Source organism: Rhododendron vialii, chromosome 12a (assembly GCF_030253575.1).
Source record: "Rhododendron vialii isolate Sample 1 chromosome 12a, ASM3025357v1".
NCBI classification, from domain to species: domain Eukaryota; kingdom Viridiplantae; phylum Streptophyta; class Magnoliopsida; order Ericales; family Ericaceae; genus Rhododendron; species Rhododendron vialii.
The window spans coordinates 34,614,200-34,635,846 of NC_080568.1; the positions used below are offsets into that span (position 1 = coordinate 34,614,200).

The following is a 21,647-nucleotide window of genomic DNA, read 5'->3' on the forward strand; positions in this document are numbered from 1 at the left end:
ACTCCCATGATCTTTTTAGTGGTCTATTTTCTACCAATTTTTCAAAAACTAAAACTTCATTATTTTTATGGTTGGATTCTACTATCTTTTAGTACTTTAAAAACACTCTTTATCAATATATAACAGGTCTTTATCCATTTTAAAATGAAGGTGATGCCAGCGTTAATTATAGGAACGATCTACTTTTCGACTCACTAAGGGTAAAATAGTCATATCATTTGGAATACAAACAATATTGGATCCGAACTACTTGGGTTAAAAAGTAGACTCAACAAGCTTTCTATCGGTTCAAACTTTGTGAAAATTGGAGTTCGAAAGTGTTCCGGAGAAGCCCTCAAAATTTGACAAATTTTTGATCTTCAATGCGCCTGAGGCGCATCTTATTGCTCCCGGGGCTCACAAAATGGCGCCTAGGCTCAGCGCCCTCAAACTCCATAATTTGTCAAACTTTCCAGTCTTATTCCAGATACTCTTGAACTCCGATTTTCGTAAGATGTGAACCGTTAAAAAGCTTGTTAAGTCTATTTTCTAACCCAACTAATTTTGATCCAAAGTTATTTGTACCTAAAAACAAGTTATTTTTTATCTTCAAAGCTTGTTTAGCGTTTCTGAATCAGTTAACCAAGTATGTGCGCCTGAGGCGCATAATACAACAATGTCACCTCTACTCTGTCTTACCCCCATCCACCATGCCTCTTCTTCTCCGTCTCACTCACTCCTCATCAACCATGACTTGTCTCCTCATCCTCCCCTTCCTCCTTCACCACCACAACCTTGCCTCCCAAACCAAGATACAATCCATTTTGTAGAATTCGATCAGAATCCTCTTGTAGTTAAGCATCTTCGACTATCCATTTTTATTGATCTGCAAGTAGTTTCACCGGGCACCATTAGTGCACCTATGTTTTCGATGAAAGGCCCTTCAATGGTCCAATCCCTGTATCCTACCGCATTTCTCCTGAAACATCAACAAAAGTTTGTAACTAACCAAGATTGTGGGTGTTGTAGCTTGTATAAATCCGCTGCGCCATTTTAGTGAAAAATTTTATGTGGAAGGACTTGCGGCTTGCTCTGGGATTAGCCGACTTTGTTTCCCAACCTGCACAGATTGCAGCCCCAACAAACAAACTTCACAAGGTGGGTAAATCTTGCGGCCTTAGTGACAAGGACTTCTCAGCTGTCACCGAAGCACTAAAAGTAACGTTGCAAAACCAATCAAAGGAGTAGAAGTTGTACTCCTTGCAGCTCTTGGTTAACAATCGTGTTTTTTTTTTTTTTTTTCTCTGCTTTGGGTTGGGCATGTACTTTGCAAGTTTCTCGTCTTGTCTCCCATGTTTGTAGTAAGGATAAGTACAAGGTACGAGCAGTCCTTGTTTTGATTGTAAAACAGTAATTTGCTATTGTGCGGTTGTGCCTATGTGAAAAGTTTGAACTAATTATAACCTGTGCAGTCGCAGCAAAATCTTCCTCAACCCCTTCCCAACAATGCCTTGTACTTGGATTTTCCGTCCATAATAGTTTGACGTTGAACCCTTACCATGTAGGAAGTGATTTAATGGTTTTATAGTTTATCGGGTACTGTTGCACATAGGTTCGAACGGTTGAATCCAGGATAAATAAATCATCTCCCAAAGAAGTAGCTGCATCATGTGATGTCGCTTTTTTTTTTTTGGTGGAATGGCGGAAATTTCATTAACTGGCTAAACAGCAGCAGAGTCCTAGAGACGAACATGCAAACTACAAACCACAGCGTTAGGTGTCCAACTCCAAGGCAATCTGCAAGCTCAAACTTCCTCGCAGCGAAGGTAACTTGCTCTAAAACAACTAAGATTTCATCTTGCTCAGCTCCCAAGCGAGCAAACAGTCCGCAGTTTGATTCGCTTGGCGATATGTAAGCCCAAATCTTGTATTAGTTCTAGCTGCCAGCATCTTTGCATCTTCCACTAGAGGGCGTTGGGGATGATCCATAGGGGCACCTTCGTCCTTCGTTGATGAGTTTCACTGCAACACTCGAGTCCAATTCAATTTTAAGTTTTAACATTGGGTAATCCATTCTCAAGGATGATCTTTAGGCATCGGCAAAAGTGCAAATTGACCAAATTTCAGCTCCAAGGCTTGAGTTACAGTCCAGCCTCCCATAGAATCCTAGGATCCATGTTGCCATATGATCTCTGAAAGCTCCTCCAAATCCAGCTCTATTGTTGAGGTCATACCAGCATCCATCAGTATTTAGTTTTATCTCACTTGCAAACGGTAAAATACAAACAATCAAAGGATTGCGAAGTGTATCAGTCTAAAGAAGGGCTTTGAAAGCCTCGTCTTATTCGGTTAAAAGATCTTAACAACTTGATTTCACATTGGCTACATTTTATTGTTTTTCTCTTTTTGTTCAGAAGCTATGTGTAGAGTAATTGCTTTTACTGATGTTTTATGCGATTAGGATATTCGAAAAGCTTCATCACACACAACATTAGTAATCCGCCTTTGTCTTTCCAAGCATCATACCGTCCGCAATTTTTTAAGGTGCTTAATGTCCGTGATTTCGGTGGTGTTATGAGAATGTTTAGCGTAGTGAATTTTCTCATAATTTTTTATTTTTCCAGGAACATGAATCGGCCAGACATATTCCAATGGATCCAGATGAGCATAATGCCCCATGGATAATGAGTCACTCTTCCACGATGATGGCTATTTGGGGTTTTTCAAGTAAAGCACAATCAACCCCCCAAAGTTGAGTAATTTGAGGGATCATAAGTTATCAGGGAACTACCATTGGAGTAGTTATCAGTAATAGACCATTTATTAATGTCCAGTCAGGCCATTTTTAATTCTAGCGTGGACTGTTTGAAATATGGATAGGAGTTAGCCCATCAATTTTGTTTTTGAGAAAGGATTTGATTCAACTAATTAATTTTGTCTTTGGATATAGGCCTATAGAGGGGGTTCCAACTAGAAGCATCTATTGTTCAAGCTCTCAGTTTCAGCATTCATTTATCACCGGTGGAATAAAAGGAATCATCGCATCTTTCAGCACAATCATTGGGTCTGTTATCTCAAAACATCAAGGCTTATGTGAGCTTGTGGAGGCATGTGATCTGGAAGTCTTATGAGAATAGAATGTTGTGTCTTGATTGGAACATCTCGTGTAGAGTCTTTGAGGCTTCCTAGGCTTTGGTTTTTTTTGGAAGATGGGTGTATCTTGTGCTGCAGTTTAATTGCTCTTCTGGGGGCTGTTTTGTGGTTTCAGATTTGCTAGCTTGTGTCAAGTTTGATTTGTTCTTTTACCCATAGAGGGTAAAATCGTCATATCATTTCACGTGAAAATAGTTTTGGATACATACTAGTGGGGCTAGAAATTAGACTCTTCAAGGTTTTCAACGGTTTAAACCACGCACTAATTGGAGTTTGGGAGTGTATGTGGTGAACTTGCGAAGTTTGGCCTTACGTGAAGTTACGAGGATGCGCCCGGGCGCAATACAATACCCCGGAGGCACATTACTGGATGCTTGGATGCGCCCGGGGCGCATGTAACTTTGCCTGAGGTGCATCATAATTCATACACAACGCCTACTCTCCACTTTCTCACTCCTTGTCAAACATGCCTCCTCTCCTCTTCCTCCCTCCTCTCCGCCGCCACCACCACCACTACCATCTCGCCACCCAAACAAAGAACCAATTCACCTATTTTAGTTCCCCATATCACGACAAAACCACCACCACGGCTTCACCACTACTACCCACCATATCTCCATCACTACCACTACATCACCATTTCATTTCACTACAATCGCAATCGTTTCACCACATCTCCACCACTACCATGATCACTACCACCACCTCAAAGCCATCATTTCACCACAACCATAAATTTGCCACCATGACTGTGTCACCCCATATGATGATTTCCAATGTCACTGGCCACTAAATTATTTCCCCCTCACATCTGCTATCTTACTACCGCTACCATCGCTATCATCTCAATCAGCATTTTGGCCACCATTATCAACACCACACCTCCAATCCACCACAACCACCTCCAACACCCTAATTTTACCACCACCACTGTCACTTTCATTTCACCTCCAACATTACCATGCACTTACTCACCATCACTTGACCACCACAACTCCACCTTATCACCATGCCCTCATTTCGTCTTCAATGCCATTAGTTTATCACCTCAACTACCATATATACCTCCACCACCCCACCCCTACCCTATCACCCCCGTCACCTTACAATGATCACTATCTTACAATTTTTTGAATGAAAATTGGTATACTTTTTGCTTTTCTTTTCCTCTGCATTGTCCTTGCTGCCTATGATCATACTATCATTTTTACAAAATCATCCTAATTGGAACAAACCAGTCTTTATAACATCAAAACGTAACAAGATAGAATTTGCCTTGTTTACTATTTTTGTAATATTCCAAAAATATTATTTTCGTTATTATCCAATTTTAAGATAGTTAATTTGATTAAATAGTTAACGTGTTTTTTAATTTAATTCGGGTATATCAATCTTCGCGTAAAAATTATTTTTAATTGACGAGATTTTTCTTCCGTAAACCAAGACCACAGTTAGTCTCAGAATATCTTGTGTAGTTTACGTTAATATTTTCAAAAAAAATTCGGAACCGAAAACCCTACTGCCGAACACCAGGGCACGTTTCTGGGTCCGCGAATATTTTTCCTCCTTCCCTATTTCCTCCACCAGTACGTCTCCCTCTTCCCATTAAAAAAATAAAAAAACATTTTACAATAATACCTCATTATTTCTTCAAGACCCCAACCCCACCTCCGCACTTAATTGTGCCTCACCTGTACTCCTATCCTCCCCTCCCTTCCCTGTCATTTCACTGCACCACCCACTATATTTTTTATGGGACTCATTATATACATATACAGGAATGCTACATATACTACACATTTTTACTACACCATCCACTACATTCTTTATGAGACTCATTATATACATATACAGGAATGCTACATACACTACACACTTTCACTATACCATCCACTACATTCTTTATGGGACTCATTTCGGGTCCAACAAAAAATACAGAAAAATATCCAAAAATTTTAAAATAATATTTTAGGGTGCCCCGTAAAAAATCAGCTCTAACGGGTATCGATAAATATTATTTCTAGGTTTGTATGTTCGAAACTGCGCAGTTGAGCATTTTCACTCCTATAAATTTAGAAATAATACTTACCGATACCGGTTAAAGCTGATTTTTTGCAGGACCCCCTAAAATATTATTTTAAAATTTATGGATATTTTTCTGTATTTTTTGTTGGACCCGAAATGAGTCCCATAAAGAATGTAGTGGATGGTGTAGTGAAAGTGTGTAGTGTATTTTAAAATAATATTTTAGGGTGCCCCGTAAAAAATCAGCTCTAAGGCCATCCACAGTGGTATAATCAAAAGTCAATTGTTGTTAAAGTTAACAATATTGGTGCAAAAAATGGCTCACAATGGTATAATCAAACTTAACAACATCCTTAGAAATTATCAAATTTTAGGCTTTGAATAACCAAAACTAGCAACCTTTTTCAATAATCAAAATTTGTGAACCACACACCATATAAGTAAATTGGTTCCAAAATTTATATACACGCGTATTTCAACTAGTAGTATTTTCTTCTTCTCTTCTTCACCTGCTCTATATTTTTTTTACTTCAACCACAAACTGTTTCTCTTTCTTTTCTTCCAAAAGTGAATCTCATATTTTTCAATCATCTACAATTTAACCCATCATTGCCGGATTACGGTATTTCACTCTTCTTTCCCGTTTCTATTTTAGGCTACATTCTTATGAACTTAACTTAAATTTGAAAATTGTCTTTATTTGATTTTTTTCGCATTTGTTAATTTTGTGCCAAACTTTTATGGGTTATTAATTCATCTCGACGAGAGAAATCGAAATTTTTTTTTTTTTACTTTTACACAAGTATTTTGAGAAATAATTACTTTTTAGCAAAATAAATAAATTTTTCGACTAAAAAGTGTTTATTCTTTTTTGTTCCTCCGCTTATAGTTTAGTAAATGAAGAACATTGCAAAAAAAAAAAAGGAAGAACCTTACATTATTTTTCAATTTTAAGAACACATCTGATTTTTTTTGATAGATTAAGAGAGTGGTGGATTTGTGATACAGGCTACAGGAATAGGAAGAAAAAATAAGTTTCGGTGTTGTTTTGATAAATAACACTAGGAAAAACACCGTATGTTCGATATATTTTTGCCAAAAATATATATATAATGGAGGGAAGTGAATTGCAGGAAACAGAGGGGGAGAGATAGATTGTGTGAAATTGTAGTGGACTTTTTATTTTGGTTATAGACTAGAAGTGACCATTGTGAACCTCAACGTTGTTAAGCTTAGTAACCTTTTAAGTGAATAATCAAAAGCTGATGTGTCAATTTTTGGTTATCCATTTTTTATTATACTACTGTGGATGGCCTAACGGGTATCGATAAATATTATTTCTAGGTTCGTATGTTCGAAACTGCGCAGTTGAGCATTTTCACTCCATACACGCCTCCCGCCGACACCACCATCACCTGATTCACCTCCTCCCCTCCTCCGGTCACAACACCTCCTCCATAACCACCGTACCATCCCCGCCTCGTCGACCCACCACCGAGACCACCCACCACCGAATCACCTCCGGCCCAACCCCACCACCACCGGACTGCCGTACCTCACCCCGAACAGTGAGAGAGTGAGTTGTGTGCCGTGAGTGTGTGTTTGAGTGTGTGCCGTGAGTTTCGTGAGTGTGCCGCCGCCGCACGGCCCGTTGGAGCCCCGCCGGACACCGCTCTGTGACTCCAGAACCACCACAGTGTTCTACGGCCCTCGTCCAAAATTTCCCAAACTCTAATTCGTGTTTAAGGTAGTTTCTCGAAAATCCCGTAGCTTGATTTCCAATTTAAAGGAGTTTAGGACTAAAATTTAATTTCTGTTGTAGTTGACAACCCGTTTTGAATTTCTTAATTACTGTTTAGTCCTATTCTCATTAATGTTTAGTCCTGTTATATTATGATTTAGTCCTGTTTGTGATAGAAAATCAGTGTAAGGTCTGGAAATGACTTTTATCCGTTTAATTGATGATTATTCGCTAGATTATGGTGGATATAAACTGTCGATTAGTGTTCAAGAGAACATGTGCATGTTATTGAATTATTAGAAGATAGATATGTTTATTATCAAATTTAATAAAGCAAATGGATTTTATAAATTATTACTATTTGGAAAATTTAGGACATAATTCGTATTTGTACACACCATCAACAATATATTAATTAAAATTTTACTATTAAGATAATAAGTAAAAATCATTTTAACCACATGTTTATTTAGATATGCCCAAAAATTGTATTCTAATAAATTATGGGAATTACATATTTGTTAATTTCGTGTGTTGGATTTACGATGATATATTTTGTAAGTCTGTTATTTATTTGAAGCTGTTGAATGAATTATTATGATTTGAATTGCTACGAGATCGTAAAATTGGACAGTAGGTACGCTGGGGTTTTTTCGAGGCTGAATTGAAATTGAATAGATGTTAATAAGGCAAGTGACATTAATGGACTTGGCCAAGGAAGGAGTAACCTAAACGGAGCCCTGTATGATGGGCGGCCGATAGGTGTAACCTAAACGGAGTCCCTATACGAAGGGTGGCCGACAGTTCTAGCCTAAACGGAGTCCTTGAAGGGTGCCCGGAAGGTAGAGAGAGGTATTGGATGAGTAACCTATACGGAGTCCCTAAATGGAGGGCGGCCGAAAGGATTCTAATGATTTGTACGAGGGTTGGAAATTCTAGTTATGACAGTCATGATTAACTACGTTGGGACTTTTACCTCTTGCCATGGTCATAAGTGAGTCTGCTAGGTAAATAACTTAGATGCTGTAGAGACCCGTATTATTATTATTTTTAGGCTATATATGTGTGTGTGTGTGTGTGTGTGTGTGTATATATATATATATATATATATATATATATATATATATATATATATATATATATTTTTTTTTTTTTTTTTTTTTTTTTTTTTTTTGTTAATGTATAGCCCGTCGAGATAGACAGTGCGGATATTCGGTGTGACATGTTCGTGGAAGGATATAAGGGCGATTATGTAAGAGGTGCACGTGTGAGTGTGTGCGAGAAGCGGGGGATTGCTCCCCACTTCTATAATTCTCCCCAGGAGAATTATTTCTCCACTTTTTTTTCCTCTCACTCTCTTGGCACTCTCTCTCCTCCTCTCCTCGGAAAAACTCCCTCCTGTCTTCTCTCTTCGATTTCATCTACCTAGGGGTGATTCCGGACAAGGCCCGAGAATTAAAGTTGCTATACGAAGCATGGGCTTTCCGAATATCCAAGAAAAATCACGATCGGACCACGTGGGAGCTCGGTTGACTTAGTCAAAGGTTCGGGTTTTGCTCAAAACCCATGAGGTAGGGACTTCTTATTCTCGTTATGCGTTTATATGGTGTTTATGTACTTAGATCGTGCCTTGTTTCGTGGTTTGAGATTGTTTCTTCCATTTCCATGAATCTGCAGAACAGGGTCTTCGTTTTTGCAGTTTTATACCTTCTTAAGCTCGGAATTAAATTTTGGTTCCTTCGTATGAAATAGAGAAGACTTAGAGCCCGTTCTAATGCCACTAGAATCACTCGAAACCGTTGAGAATTGAATTTATGGCGATATCTAGAATCTGGTCTGCAATCTGTCTCGTTTTCTGGGTTTCAGCCCACTTCGAACGACCATAACTTCCTCGTCCGATGTCCGTTTTATGCAAACTTTATATTGGTTCGAAGATCTTGAAGTCAGCTTTCATTTGCCACTGGAATCGTCTTAAAACTCTTAGTACACAAAAAGTTATGATCGATTGAGTGGAGGTATGTCAATCTGTCAGGCAGATTCGTGTAGCCTTGGTAAACCCCTGTTTAACCACCCTTGGAGTGCAGATTTGACTAGGGTTCCTTTGCGTCTTTCAAAGTTCATTCAATTGCCCAACTATTGGGACTGGAATCACTCAAAAATATTAAGAACTCGATTTATAGTGATTTTTAGAAGATTGAACTGAAATCTGGAAATTTGGGCAGCGTACAGGGCTGCAGGTTTTTCATCGTTTGTTAAAGCTAAATGACGCTATTGGTTATGGGTCCTTATGGGTTTTAAAGATTGGTAAGTTTGTGATCTTTTGGCGTTGGAGTCATTGAAAAATATTGAATGTGGAATTTTTAATGAATTGTCGAACACTGACTGCTCTCTGGGACAGTTTTGGTCCGTTGATTCTCTTTTGTCTGTTTTGACTCTCAATCACTTCTAACACCTTTTAAACATCGTTAAACCATCCCTAAGATTGATTACTTGAGTTCCTATGAGTTAATGATCATTCAAATTCCTTCGATACCCATTAAGCGTAATCTTAGTGTTGTTGTAAATGGAATATGTGATTTAAGGTTATTTAGGAGTACTGAAGGCTAAGTGAGACGTTGTGGGAAGTATAGTTGGTAGACGTGAGCTTTTCTAGTGATCCGAGTGGTAGCATAGTAATCCGTGTCCGCATGATTCACTTATCCTTCAAACTCTTTTGGCGCTCGTTCCACGAGATCGAAGTAATCAATATTAGTAAGTAGTATGTTGTAGAGTCGCTATGGAGTCGGTACGATATTGTGTTGTACTAAGAGAGAAAGGCATGTACTGATTTGTCAGTCGATGTTCTGTTATGATTGATCGTTTGGAATACTTTGAAATGTGATTGTCGATGCGTGTTTGACCTATAAATCAGTTTGATTGACGTGCCTTATTGTGTCATGAGAATAGAGAAGTGTTTGTTGAATGAGTTGTATGATTGTTGGGATTTGAATGGTTGTAATTGAGAATTTGAATGAGGAAGTGACTGCAACGCAATGGGTGAAAATGCAGACTGCAACGCAAGGGGTGGTAATGCAGAGACCCAAATAATGGGTGATGTTGACTGCAACGCAAGGGGTGGAAATGCGGAGTGGTTGAGATTATGAGAAGTGTCGAAATGGTTGCGAACCTATTGTGAGTACGTTTGATTGATGTGATTTTAATAATATTTCTACATAACATGTGAACGGTTAAGAATACTTACAAGTTGTTTGGAACTCTTTGGCCGTAGTCTATATTTCGTTGTGATAAACTCGTGTTTCTCATGTTCACTTATCGAATTGTTTCACTCTTTGTGCATACTTCATCGCATTTCATATTGCTTGAGTATAGATTTCTCTACTGGGCTAGTGTAGCTCAACCTACTATTTTCAAGTACACTACATGGACACAGTCTTGAAGGGTGTGAAGTGCATGCTGACATCACAGGCTAAAATTATTTTCTGAAGAACTTGTCTTTCCCTTGTAAATCAAACTGTATTGTACTATTTTCTCTAATTTGGAATACTATATCAGTTGACAAAATTGTGAGATTTAGAAACTGTAAGTTGTAATTTGGGGTACCGTATGTACTATTGTGAGGATTTGTATTTAAAATGGTATTTTTATTTATGTTAAAAATCGAGGGTGTGACAGATGCACTCACTTAGGACCCCGTTGCGGGACAACAAGAGGGAATTTAATCATGGGACGGTAATGGTTGGAAATTATTGGGAGGAAAAGATTCTCGATGGAGGAGAATCGTAGAAACTGTTAAAGACAACATAAATTCATAAAAGGTTACTTCTTGTTGAATTTTTATTATGTGTTTCAATTTAGTGCCTGGTATGCCATGACTTGTAAATTGTGTTATGGGGTCTAGGGATTCTACTGGGTGAATTATCACTCACGGATACGTTTGTATTCTAGCAAATCGGTTGTTTCGATAATCAATTTGCTAGAGGGTGCAGGATTCGATGGTGGAGCAGTTGGACGCAGGAGGTATACTAGGGGCAGAGGCCGAGTATGCTTGGGATCTGTATCGAGACTAGAGTCGTTCTGGAGATGTTTAAATAAAATGTTAAGAGTTTTTTGTATTATTTTGAAAATGTAATTTTCTATAAAGACAAATAGAGGCCTAGTAGTTTATAAAATTTAGTGTATTTTAGGGTTAATGGTTTCGAAATTCCGTGGAAAATTGGGCGTTGCAATTTTTATCTTATATTAGCCACATAGCGAGTCAATTTATTTAATAATGACATAGCGAGTCAATTTATTTTTACCTTAATTAATGACATAGCGAATCAATTATTTAATAAAAATACAATTAGTGTTTGTTTTTCCGTGCCCGGCTAAGACCGTGTTGTGTCGTGCCATGCCCGACTTACTTCCGTGCCCATGCACGCCCACTTTTGTGCCCGTGCCGTGCCCGGCCCGTCTAAAACCAAGCCGTATAAGCCCGGCCTGTTTGACACCCCTACAGACACCAGGAGAAAGGAGAGAAGCAAATGTAGATCTGAACAACAGTTTGGGAAGGCAAATTCGTTACGTTCGACCTAACCCATTGCAGCATTGTAGCAGTATTGTAGCGGCGAATGCACGAATTTCCCCCCAAACCACAACGCAGGCCTCCCAAATCGGAGGACAAAATCGGGAAAACCGGGCATAAAATGACAACTGCTCTTTTAGCTTCTCTGTTTTTGGATAAGGCCACAAGTACTTTCATTTTTCAATTTACCCCTTCATCCCCATTCTGCTCGTTCTCTGGTTCTAACTCCCTTGTATCGGATCAATCTACTGCTGGCCAGAGAGAGATGGGTGACACTGCTGTTGATATTTTCCTGGAGACCTTGAAGAATCTTATAACGTGCTCCAATATGGATTTTATCATAGACGAGAAACATCAACATCAACTTCAATCTCTTGCCGAGGAGATCAAGCACCTGAGAGGGTTCCTCAAGATTACGGAGAAGAAACGCAACGAACATTCAGAAGTGATGAATTTGGTGATGCGGATCAGAGAAGTGGTATCCGAGGCAGAAAACATTGTAGAACTATTTGTAGTTGTTGTTTTCAAGGCTAATCACACATCTGATTCTCTTCGTGAACATCAGGATCATCTTTCTCTTGACCTTGAAAGTGTCGAAAAGAAGATCAAGATTCTTAGGGGTAAGGTGAAGCAGATTCTCGACGAGAATCTGCATGACATCAATGGACTAGCAGGCAAAAAACTCAAGCACTCTTCTACCGGAAGCGAAGGTATTGGTACGTATTTTTCTCTAGTTTAAGATTCAAAATTAGTTAATTTATAAAATTTAAGGCTTCTATGCTTTTAGTTTCAGCTTTGTCGGGCATGAGAATTAATCATATCATTACCATAAAATAAGCAAAGCAAAATTCTTTAGTGGCAAGCTCTGAAAAATTTGTTCTGTCCTCTCTATTCATGTTAGCATTTTGTCAAGTGTCCTTCATAAAGTTAAGAAATCACTCTTCATCTTTCTGATCGCCTTGTTCATTTGTGTATTTATATGTTTCAAACATGCAGACATCTTTGTTACACAATACACACCCTTTATTTTGGCGTTTTACCCAAACAAATTGTGTACTTTTGTGCTTCATGCACCTTGATGTCATGGCCCATTAACTACTACAAAACATAAGAAAGACTCCACGAGTTTTTGCCGTGATCTTTGTATTCTTATCGCGGTTTTAAACCGTGGTCTATGGAGGCATAGTTAAAAGTCTCATATTTGCAATCACAGTTTTTTCCCGTGATTAAAGTAAAAAATTTGTGATAAAAACTAATAGATGTGATTGTTATCTGCATAAGATCTCATTTTCTTTCTCTAATTCTGGTTATGTAATACATAAGATCTCAGTTTTTCCAAAAACCGCGATCAATAAGATGAAACAATTTCAGTTCTACGCAAAACCATGATCGATCTTTTCCTAAATAAAAGTTCTCATTTCTGCATAGAAAACTATGATGAATTGCTATTTCAAACCCAAAAAAATTAATTTGATTTTTTCTGGATAATCATGTTCGTCCACATAAAATCTGATCATTGTCTCAACAAAATGCAAACAAGAATCATAAGTAAATTCACTTAGTTGTAAAGTTTAGTTTATGTATTACTTTTCCATTGTTACATGTGGATAATTCCAGCAGTTAGAACTTTTTTTTTTTTTTTTGATGAGTAGCAGTTAGAACAATACTTCTAATTACTACCATTGTGTATTGAGTAAAATAAACGCAATTGCTCAAGTCTTGAAAAGAGAACTACAAACGTTCCAAACAAAATGATCTCCTAACACTTCATCAGCCTTTCCTATGAAAACAAGCTTGCAGTGCTATCAACTAAGATCTCAGGTTCGAAACCCGGTCAGGTGCTATAGATTTCTTTGGGGTCAGTCCATACGGAAATTTGCTCCGGCTTTAATGGGGCTCCTTGCAAGTGGGCAGTAGGATTTGGCACCAGAATTAGTACTCAAGGTGTGAGTAAGCTAGTCCGGACACCCGAGTTATAAAAACCAAGCTTGCAGTGCCACAATATCACCATACACAACAGTAAACAAATCAAAGAACTCATCAAGATGTAATATGCATCATACATGCAAAGAAGACGGTTAATCATGAAAAGAATTGGAAGGACCAATGAAAAGAATTGGAAGGACCATTAATTGAGTAATAAACAATAATGCCTCAAGGAAACTTCCAAAACCCAAACCAGATTCATCAATAAAAGAGCCTCTAGATTTATCTCCTTGCCAGCCTTATTCGGCAAGGAAAGAGTGATGAACTAATTGTAAATCGAAGAAAAGGAATGAAGAGCAGATACTTAAGTGTTTCAATTGTCAATCTGTTTAAATCGGTACGAAGATCTTATTTTTCTGATCATTTTATCCGAAAGGGTCAGAATTAATTTTTGGTTCTAGAGCTCTCAAATAAGAACCCTAAGAGAGCCGTAGAATTAAATGAGTAGTAGATACTTAAGTGTTTCAGTTTTCAATCCATTCAAACCGATGCAAAGTTCATATTTGTCTGATCATTTTATCCTTAAGAATCATAATTAATTTTTAGCTCTAGAGCTCTCATAATTAATTTCTGGATTAATTTTTGTAAACAAAAAAAATGAATTGAGTGGGGACACGTGCCCCATAGTGCATCCGTCCCTGTATACAACAATAAACGCACTTCTTCAAAAGTTAATAAAATCTTTCTTTTCTGTTCAAAAAATAAAATATACAGCAATAAACAAATCAAAGCACTCATTAGGATGTAATACGTAGAAAATAATTAAGACTAAAAAGGTATACCTACATCTTCAGAATCATAACTATGCATGAGTCAAACACAAACTATCATTCATGTCCTTGTGTCCACAATATGCATTCTACATGTAGACAGTGAGTCATCATGAAAAGAATTGGAAGCCTTCATAGGAAACTTCCAAAACCCAAATCAGATTAATCACTAATAAAAGAGCCTCTAGCTAGACTCAAACCATGCTTGAAGAATAGAAATAAGAGGAAGCTTACATGTACGTAATTTAGAACTGTTCCACATATTTCATACGAAAAAGTTTACCCACCTATACTAAAACAATTCGCACTTCTTCGAGAAATTTTAATCCAAAAAACCTTCGTACCATACCAGTGAAGACATGCCGTAGAGACGCAGGTCAATTCTCACATAGTTCAGCGATCGGAGCTCAAAAGTTAGCCAGAGTAATCTATATAAGTTCTTCTATACTACTTGTCCAAAAAAAAGATGCATTTTTTATCTTTTTTCTCAACTAAGAATACTTTTAACATCTAGCATACCATCCACATCTGTATACTGTAATACTATTACTTGGAGTTTGTTAGTTGACCCCCTGGAAATCCCGGCCGAAGGGATCGATGTCACTCTCTTCCGGACGGGATATGCTGACTTTGTCCCGTTCCACTTTCTTTCAAGCCTTGAGCACCCGGCCTCGTGACACCAGCTTTAACCCACGACTTAATTAGCTCCAAATGTCATCCAACGGCTCCGTGCATGTGAGTCTAAAGTGAACGGCCTTACTCCCTTTCTCTCATCTTATCCTTCCTTTCCTTACTGTTCCTTGTTAACTTCTTTCCGAAATCAGCTCTTCCTCTACTCCTCCCATCTTTTTTCTTCTGAATTCTCTTGGCCTCCCGTCCCCAGTTTTCCTTTCTTTCTTTTTTTCCAAAAGTGTATATGAAGAGACAAACCCAATATCTCATAATTATTGATTCCCAAAAAGAACTAAAATACAAGATTAGAGGTGTTACAGTTGCAGCCATTGAATCCAACCACAAAAATTATTTCTTGTCATCTTCTCCTCAACATACATGGACAGATCGGTTTGATATTGGAGGTTTAAGCCTCTAAATACCTACGGTACAAAAATCAAGCATAATACTTCAAGTAACAATATAAATGAACTTAGCGATGACGAGTTAGGAGGCGCTTATGTGAACATTTAGGCCTATCTCAAATCCACTGGCTTGCACCCCTGTACATGACATGACATGGAGCAAAAAAAAAAAAAATTCAAATGTGAGAAGAATGAAAAGAATATTGACAGGCAGTTTTTTTTTTTTTTGATCGGCTATTGACAAATAGTTGTTGATCAATAGAAAAAGATAGTTCACTAATCCACAAACCTTTGGCAAGTGTTACTCATAATCTATCTTAGCAGAGGGAACATTTATAATTGCAATCAATTTTTTATAGTAAAAAAAAGTCACCTATGCACACATTCATATATGTATAGACTGTTTTGGACACGGTTGTGTCCGGATTTATGTTTGAAAGTTGTGTTCCAAGAGTTTAGGGACAATATTGGCTTGGTTAAGAATGAAAATTTTGTACTGTTCACTGATAACTGTACATTCATATCATCAACAATAACAATACACAACATGGACCACGATAATGAGTAACATGAACCACACACAAAAAAAAAAAAAAAAAGCATGCAAATGCTACAATAAACCCTTAATTTAGCATTAATTCAATTGATTATATAAAACCATAATTGTTTTCCTTTTCGCTCGGCAATATTATATCAATCAGACAACTACTTAAATGAGAGTCCTGTGAAATATACACAGAGATTGTTCATATTGAAGACTATTCATTCATAAATCGGAATCATGGGATATGAGAAATTGTTCAATTTAAAAACGCTGATAATTTATTTTTTGTTACATTTACTACCCCAATAACCTTTGGCTTCTCCCTTGATTGTTATCCTTAATTTTATTTCCATCAGGAGGTTCAAGTTCATCAGGAGAGAACAAATCCAAAGTAGTAGAAGAGAAGGTGGTGGTCGGTTTCAAGGATGAGGTAGAGACATTAATGCGAAAGCTTCATGATAGTGGAGAGGGTGGATTGCTAGAGATTATATCAATCATTGGCGTTGGTGGAGGCGGCAAAACCACGTTGGCCAGAGAAGTGTATGATCATCCTTTGACGTCGGAGAAGTTTGAAATTCGTGCATGGCTCAATGTTTCTCAACACTATAACACAGCCATGACGAGGGATTTTTTTATTAGTATTCTGGAAGTAGCTTCCCCAAAAAAACATGAAAATTACGGGGAGAGTAGTGAGGATAAGTTGGGAGAAAAGGTATACAAATGCTTGCAGGGTAGAAAATATCTAATTGTCATGGATGACATATGGGGCATTGAAGCTTGGAATGATATCCAAAGATCATTCCCTAAGGAATGCAAGGGGAGTAAAGTGTTGTTAACTAGTCGATTTCCTGTTCAACCAGATAGCGTCCCTTGCATTCCTCATTGTTTGCAACTCTTATCAAAAAGTTGCAGTTGGGAGTTATTACAAAAGAAGGTACTTGTCATAAAAACAAAATGTTCAACGTAATATAACTAGAAATAGTGATTTAAACAAGTGCATCATTATGTTGTCATATGTTTTCTATTTATTATATTATAATTTCTTTTTAGGAATTTCTATTTTGAAACATTTCTTATTCTTGTCATATGAACTGTTAAACTCTTATTACTTGGATCTGAGTTATATATAATAACAATTATAGACATCTAATATCACCCATATATATTGAACAGGTATTCGGGAAGAAACAATGCCCACCGGATCAGTTGGTGGGTATTGGTGCGCAAATCGCAGAAAAATGTGGAGGACTACCACTCGCAATTGTTGCAATAGGTGGCATTCTGGCAACGGAAGACAAGACACTTGACGTGTGGGAGAAAGTTGCCAAACATTTAAGTTCAATCATTGTCAAAAACCAGAAGGGCTGCATGGAGATACTAGAACTTAGTTACAATCACCTGCCTCTTCATTTAAAAGCGTGTTTTCTTTATATTGGAGCACACCCTGAAGATTATATAATCTCCGTACGCGAGTTGATATGGTTATGGATTGCAGAAGGATTCATTCAGCAAAGTGAAGGGGGGAAAAGCTTGGAGGCCGTAGCCGAAAATTACTTAATGAGTCTTATTGATAGAAATCTCGTAATGGTAGCTAGGAGAAGTAAATCTCACGGAGGAATTAAAGCATGCCGTATCCATGATCTTCTACGCGAATTTTGCTTGAAAAAAGCCGAGGATGATAATTTTTTTATGCAAATTTACAGGGATGATTCTATTTCACCTTCCGCTACAGATAAGCATCCTCGCCTATTCATTGGCAGTCAGTTCTTCCATAAGTTTTCATCAAGGCTTTGCGCTCAAAACCTTCGTTCTTTTTTGTGCCTCCCATTGTCAAAGCACTCCTACTATTCTATAGAAGATCTGTCATTCTTTGTTGAAAACTTCAAACTTCTCAGGGTGTTGCATTTAATCTCCGCCATAAGAATAGGAAATCGCAAGTTGTTGCGTTTAATCTCCGCTACAAGCCTAGAAGAAATAGGAATAAGACATCTAGTTCATTTGAGGTACTTAGCACTTACGTTACCACTAGCAAAACTTTTCCGTGCACCGGATTTCTCGAACCTAGAAATCCTTAACCTTCAAGTTCATGATGAGATTTCATTGCCTCGCAATATAGTTAAGATGGTTAAGTTGAGGCATCTATATAGTAACAGGGGGAAATTTGAATATCATCATGTTTCTTATGAAGAAGAAGAGGGGATTATGTTGGATAACTTACAAACCCTGCACCGAATGTGTATCTGTGAGCATTGCCTACGTTTCTTGAAAAGGACTCCCAATCTTAGGAAGCTAGGACTTATTGGAAATATTAGGAACCTTAAAGGGGATTATGTTTTGAACCTAGACTTCTTAAAATGCCTAGAGACACTCAAAGTCTTTGGATGGGTCCGATGCGATATTCAGAGAGGGGGGGAAGCACTGGGCTGAAGTTTCCTCCTACTCTTACGCGGCTAACTTTGAGCCGTACGTACTTGAAATGGGAGGAGCTGTCAATAATCCTTCAAACCATGCCGAGTCTTGAGGTTCTCAAATTATTAGAATACGCCTGTAGGGGACCAGTTTGGAACACAAGTGAACTTTGGGAGGGGTTTTCTCAACTTAAGTACTTGAAGTTTTACGATCTGGATATCGTGGAGTGGAATGCTTCCGAAGATCAATTTCCGAGACTTGAAGTCTTAGTGATTGTAAATTGCAAAGCACTGAAGGGGATCCCAATTGAATTTGCTAATCTGTATGACCTTCGCGAAATTAATCTGGACTACTGCGGGCTATCTTTGAAGGAATCGGCAACGGAGATTCAGGACATGCAAAGAAATACAAAAGGAGATGATGATTGCCTAAATCTCCTTACGTCTACAATTTGTTATTGAGGTAATTAATTACATTAAGTTTTCTTTCTTAGGGCTAAATATCCTTTGGGTCGGGGGCGATGAGTCGGATCAGAAAGTGGGGCGTTGGGTCGTGGAGATGATTTTCATTTCGGTTTGTGGAAATGGAGCCACGTAGTCGTATAGTATAGTGGAGAAATGGTTTTCTCTTTACTGGGTTATTAAGGGAGGTCGTAGATTTGGGTTCTCTCAAGTTACGTTTTTTTATTTGTTTTTTTGAAGTTGGGTCTGTTTGTTAAACCATCAGTTCACCATCTAGCCTATGCTATGCTCTCATCACTGTTAATGGTGGGTGTTTCCTGTGGTCAATGAGATGTTTGTGTAGATTTTTTTTTTTTTTTTCAAGATCTCAAAAACACTCTTTTTTTCCAAAATACTCAAATGTCATTTTTCATGCCATAATGTGTCATTTTTCATGCCCAAACATTTGAAGAATACGAACTTTGATTGGAAGCATCATTATTGATCTCAATTATATCAGCTTCGATTGTTTCATGGGATTTTGATTTGCGGTAGAAGCACCTGATTTCAATTCACTATTGAATTTAGATAAAGCTCATATTTTCTGACAAATTTGTACGAGAATGACCTCTACAAGTTGATAGCCTTATTTTATTATGATTTCTATTGTTTCTAAGAATGGCTATTTGTGATTTTTGTAGTGCTATGATGATCCCTCAAATGGACTCAATTCTTTACCTAGCCAGATGGGTTACGCTATCTCAACAACATAAAAATCAACGTTATAAGTCCAACGGGAAGAGAAAAGGCAGCGACAGTCTCAAGCTTTCTGCAATAAACGTTTGAAACTTATCAGTATGTGTTTTATTTGCCTGTTGTTTTGTCTGTACTTTAGAATGGCGTTTTTCATACTATGTACTGTGTGTTGGGTTGAAACTTTGATTGTTGAGCCAGTCAAGTTTGTAGTTGACAAGATTGTTGTAGTAGGGTTACCTCCAATAATTGGTGATGATTTTTTTGGTGGTTTTATCTTCATCCACTTGAGACTTTTTCTCTAGCATCTTCAATTGTTCTATGAAGCATGTATCACTGGGCCCTCTCAAAAAATGTTTGGTCCAATTTTCCCTTGCCTGCATCATCTTCTAGGCCTGTATCATCTTCTATTCCCAAATCAGGTAAATTTGTGGACTCTGTGTATGGTAGCTTACTACACGGTTAAATCAGGACAGCGTCTACCTCTGCCTTGTTTGAGTTTCTTCGAGGCATATGTGTATATATATATATACACACACACACACACTTTGGATCCCTTGAGGGATCCCAAACGGCTGTTTGGTGCGGCCCTCTGTTCTCAGCCCTTGTATTTAATCCAAGGGCCACAGAAAGAAAGGGCATAAAAAAAATGGCACAAATTACTCTTTCCCCCCTCTTCGGTTCATTTCACACTTGCCCCTTGATGTTTTTCATGCAGAGGCTTAGAGAGAGAGAACCAGGGAAGAGAAGAAGAACGCGGACGAACGAAGAAGAATGACGACGACGACGAACGAAGAACACAAGTACGACTGAAGGTCTCTCACTCTCTCCGGTTCTATTCTGTAATCTCTCTCTCTCTCTCTCTCTCTCTCTCTCTCTCTCTCTCTCTCTCTCTCTCTCTCTCTCTCTCTCTCTCTCTCTCTCTTGTTCTGTACGAGAACCAGAAACCCTAACCCTTGTGTTTGAACACAGGAGAACGAAGAACGAAATCGACAGACAACGAAGGGCTGGACAATCGATCCAGTAGAAGAAGAACGAACCGCACCACCAAGGTATCTCTCTCTCCCGATTATGGGGGGGGGGGGGGGGGGGGGGGTGCGAACCAGTTTAGGGCTTCTTCTTTTTTTTGGTTCTAACCCTTGATTCACTGCTGTTGTTGATATTCCTCTCTCGATCTGCTTCGAACCAGAGAGAAGGCCAAATTAGGGCAAAACGGTTCTCGATCTAGTGGATAATCACTGACTATTTTTAGCTTTAGTTGATAACTTTTTTTTTTCTTATTTGGAATGGTAATAGCACATTTTCCCAAAAAAAACCTCAACTTAAGTTAAGACTGCTTCTATTAAAACGGTTCTCAATCTGGTTGTCAATACATAGAACTTTTTGAATTTTTTTATTTTCTTAGCTCTTCGCATTTTATTAAATTTGTGCTATAGAGGTCAAGTTTTTCCAAGGCCATGGATTCTTCATCTTCAACAAGCACAAATGCAATGATGTCTATCGATCTTACAAAAAGTTGAGAAGACCTATGTGTAGCCTAAATTTGAGCTTCGAGTATTACTTTATTATGTATCTTGATATTTTGTGACACTAATCACAGGTAAATGAAACACACATGGATAATGCGTCAAGGAAAACACCGTTGCTGGGATTGTGGGTTTAGCAAGACGCTCACCTAGTCACACTCGCCAAATCCTGAGAGCGACCCCTCTCGGCTGCCAATTTTGTCTGTGTTAATGTAATTGTGATGTGCATCTAGCTAGTTGTATCAATTGGGTATGCAGGGCCGGTTCATAGGGTAGGCAAACCGTTTCCGGTCTCTGAATTTCGGTCTAAAATTGAGGCCCCACTGTAATATAACTTATATATTAAAATTAGAATATTTCCAAATAAAAACACAATTGTATTTTATTACTATCTTCAAAACTCTTGCAATCATATTTTTTTATATTTATACTATCATAATTGTATCCTTTTAGTTTGATTTTTTTTGTTATTTTTTGTACTTTCACCATTTTTTTAAGACGTTCATGAATATAAAAACGGGCGCAATATAGGGAATTCGATTCGGGCCGCCTTCAAAATATATGAGGCGGCACTGTGGGTATGCATGAGCCAAGACTTTGTATGTAGCCAAATAAAACATTGCTAACTCCAACTCAGTTGTGGAGGTTGCAATCGAGCTATATATACATGCATATAGTTGG

The 21,647-nt window shown here is 38.0% G+C and overlaps 1 protein-coding gene across 2 annotated transcripts; it reads left to right on the plus strand.

The window, feature by feature from the left end:
• The first annotated feature begins 8,234 nt into the window (after positions 1–8,234).
• Positions 8,235–21,366, plus strand: LOC131310751 (putative late blight resistance protein homolog R1A-10). Of its 2 annotated transcripts, XM_058337940.1 has the most exons (6): positions 8,235–8,469; positions 11,722–12,178; positions 16,195–16,772; positions 17,012–18,709; positions 19,389–20,255; positions 20,413–21,366. In XM_058337940.1, exons 2-4 carry the CDS (start codon positions 11,728–11,730, stop codon positions 18,263–18,265), a joined length of 2,283 nt encoding a protein of 760 aa, XP_058193923.1. In that variant the 5' UTR covers positions 8,235–8,469; positions 11,722–11,727; the 3' UTR covers positions 18,266–18,709; positions 19,389–20,255; positions 20,413–21,366. The 2 variants fall into 2 exon arrangements, 1 of the variants encoding a protein (XP_058193923.1); XR_009195297.1 differs by lacking the exons at positions 11,722–12,178; positions 16,195–16,772; positions 17,012–18,709; positions 19,389–20,255; positions 20,413–21,366 and adding an exon at positions 9,845–10,650 and having other exon boundaries at positions 8,269–8,469.
• The last annotated feature ends 281 nt before the right edge of the window (positions 21,367–21,647 follow it).

Coding starts and splice junctions, on each gene's coding strand:
- LOC131310751 (XM_058337940.1), top strand. CDS start 11,728: ATGGGTGACACTGCTGTTGATATTTTCCTGGAGACCTTGAAGAATCTT. Junction 12,179..16,194: donor TACCGGAAGCGAAGGTATTG/GTACGTATTTTT, acceptor TATTTCCATCAG/GAGGTTCAAGTTCATCAGGA. Junction 16,773..17,011: donor GGGAGTTATTACAAAAGAAG/GTACTTGTCATA, acceptor TATATTGAACAG/GTATTCGGGAAGAAACAATG.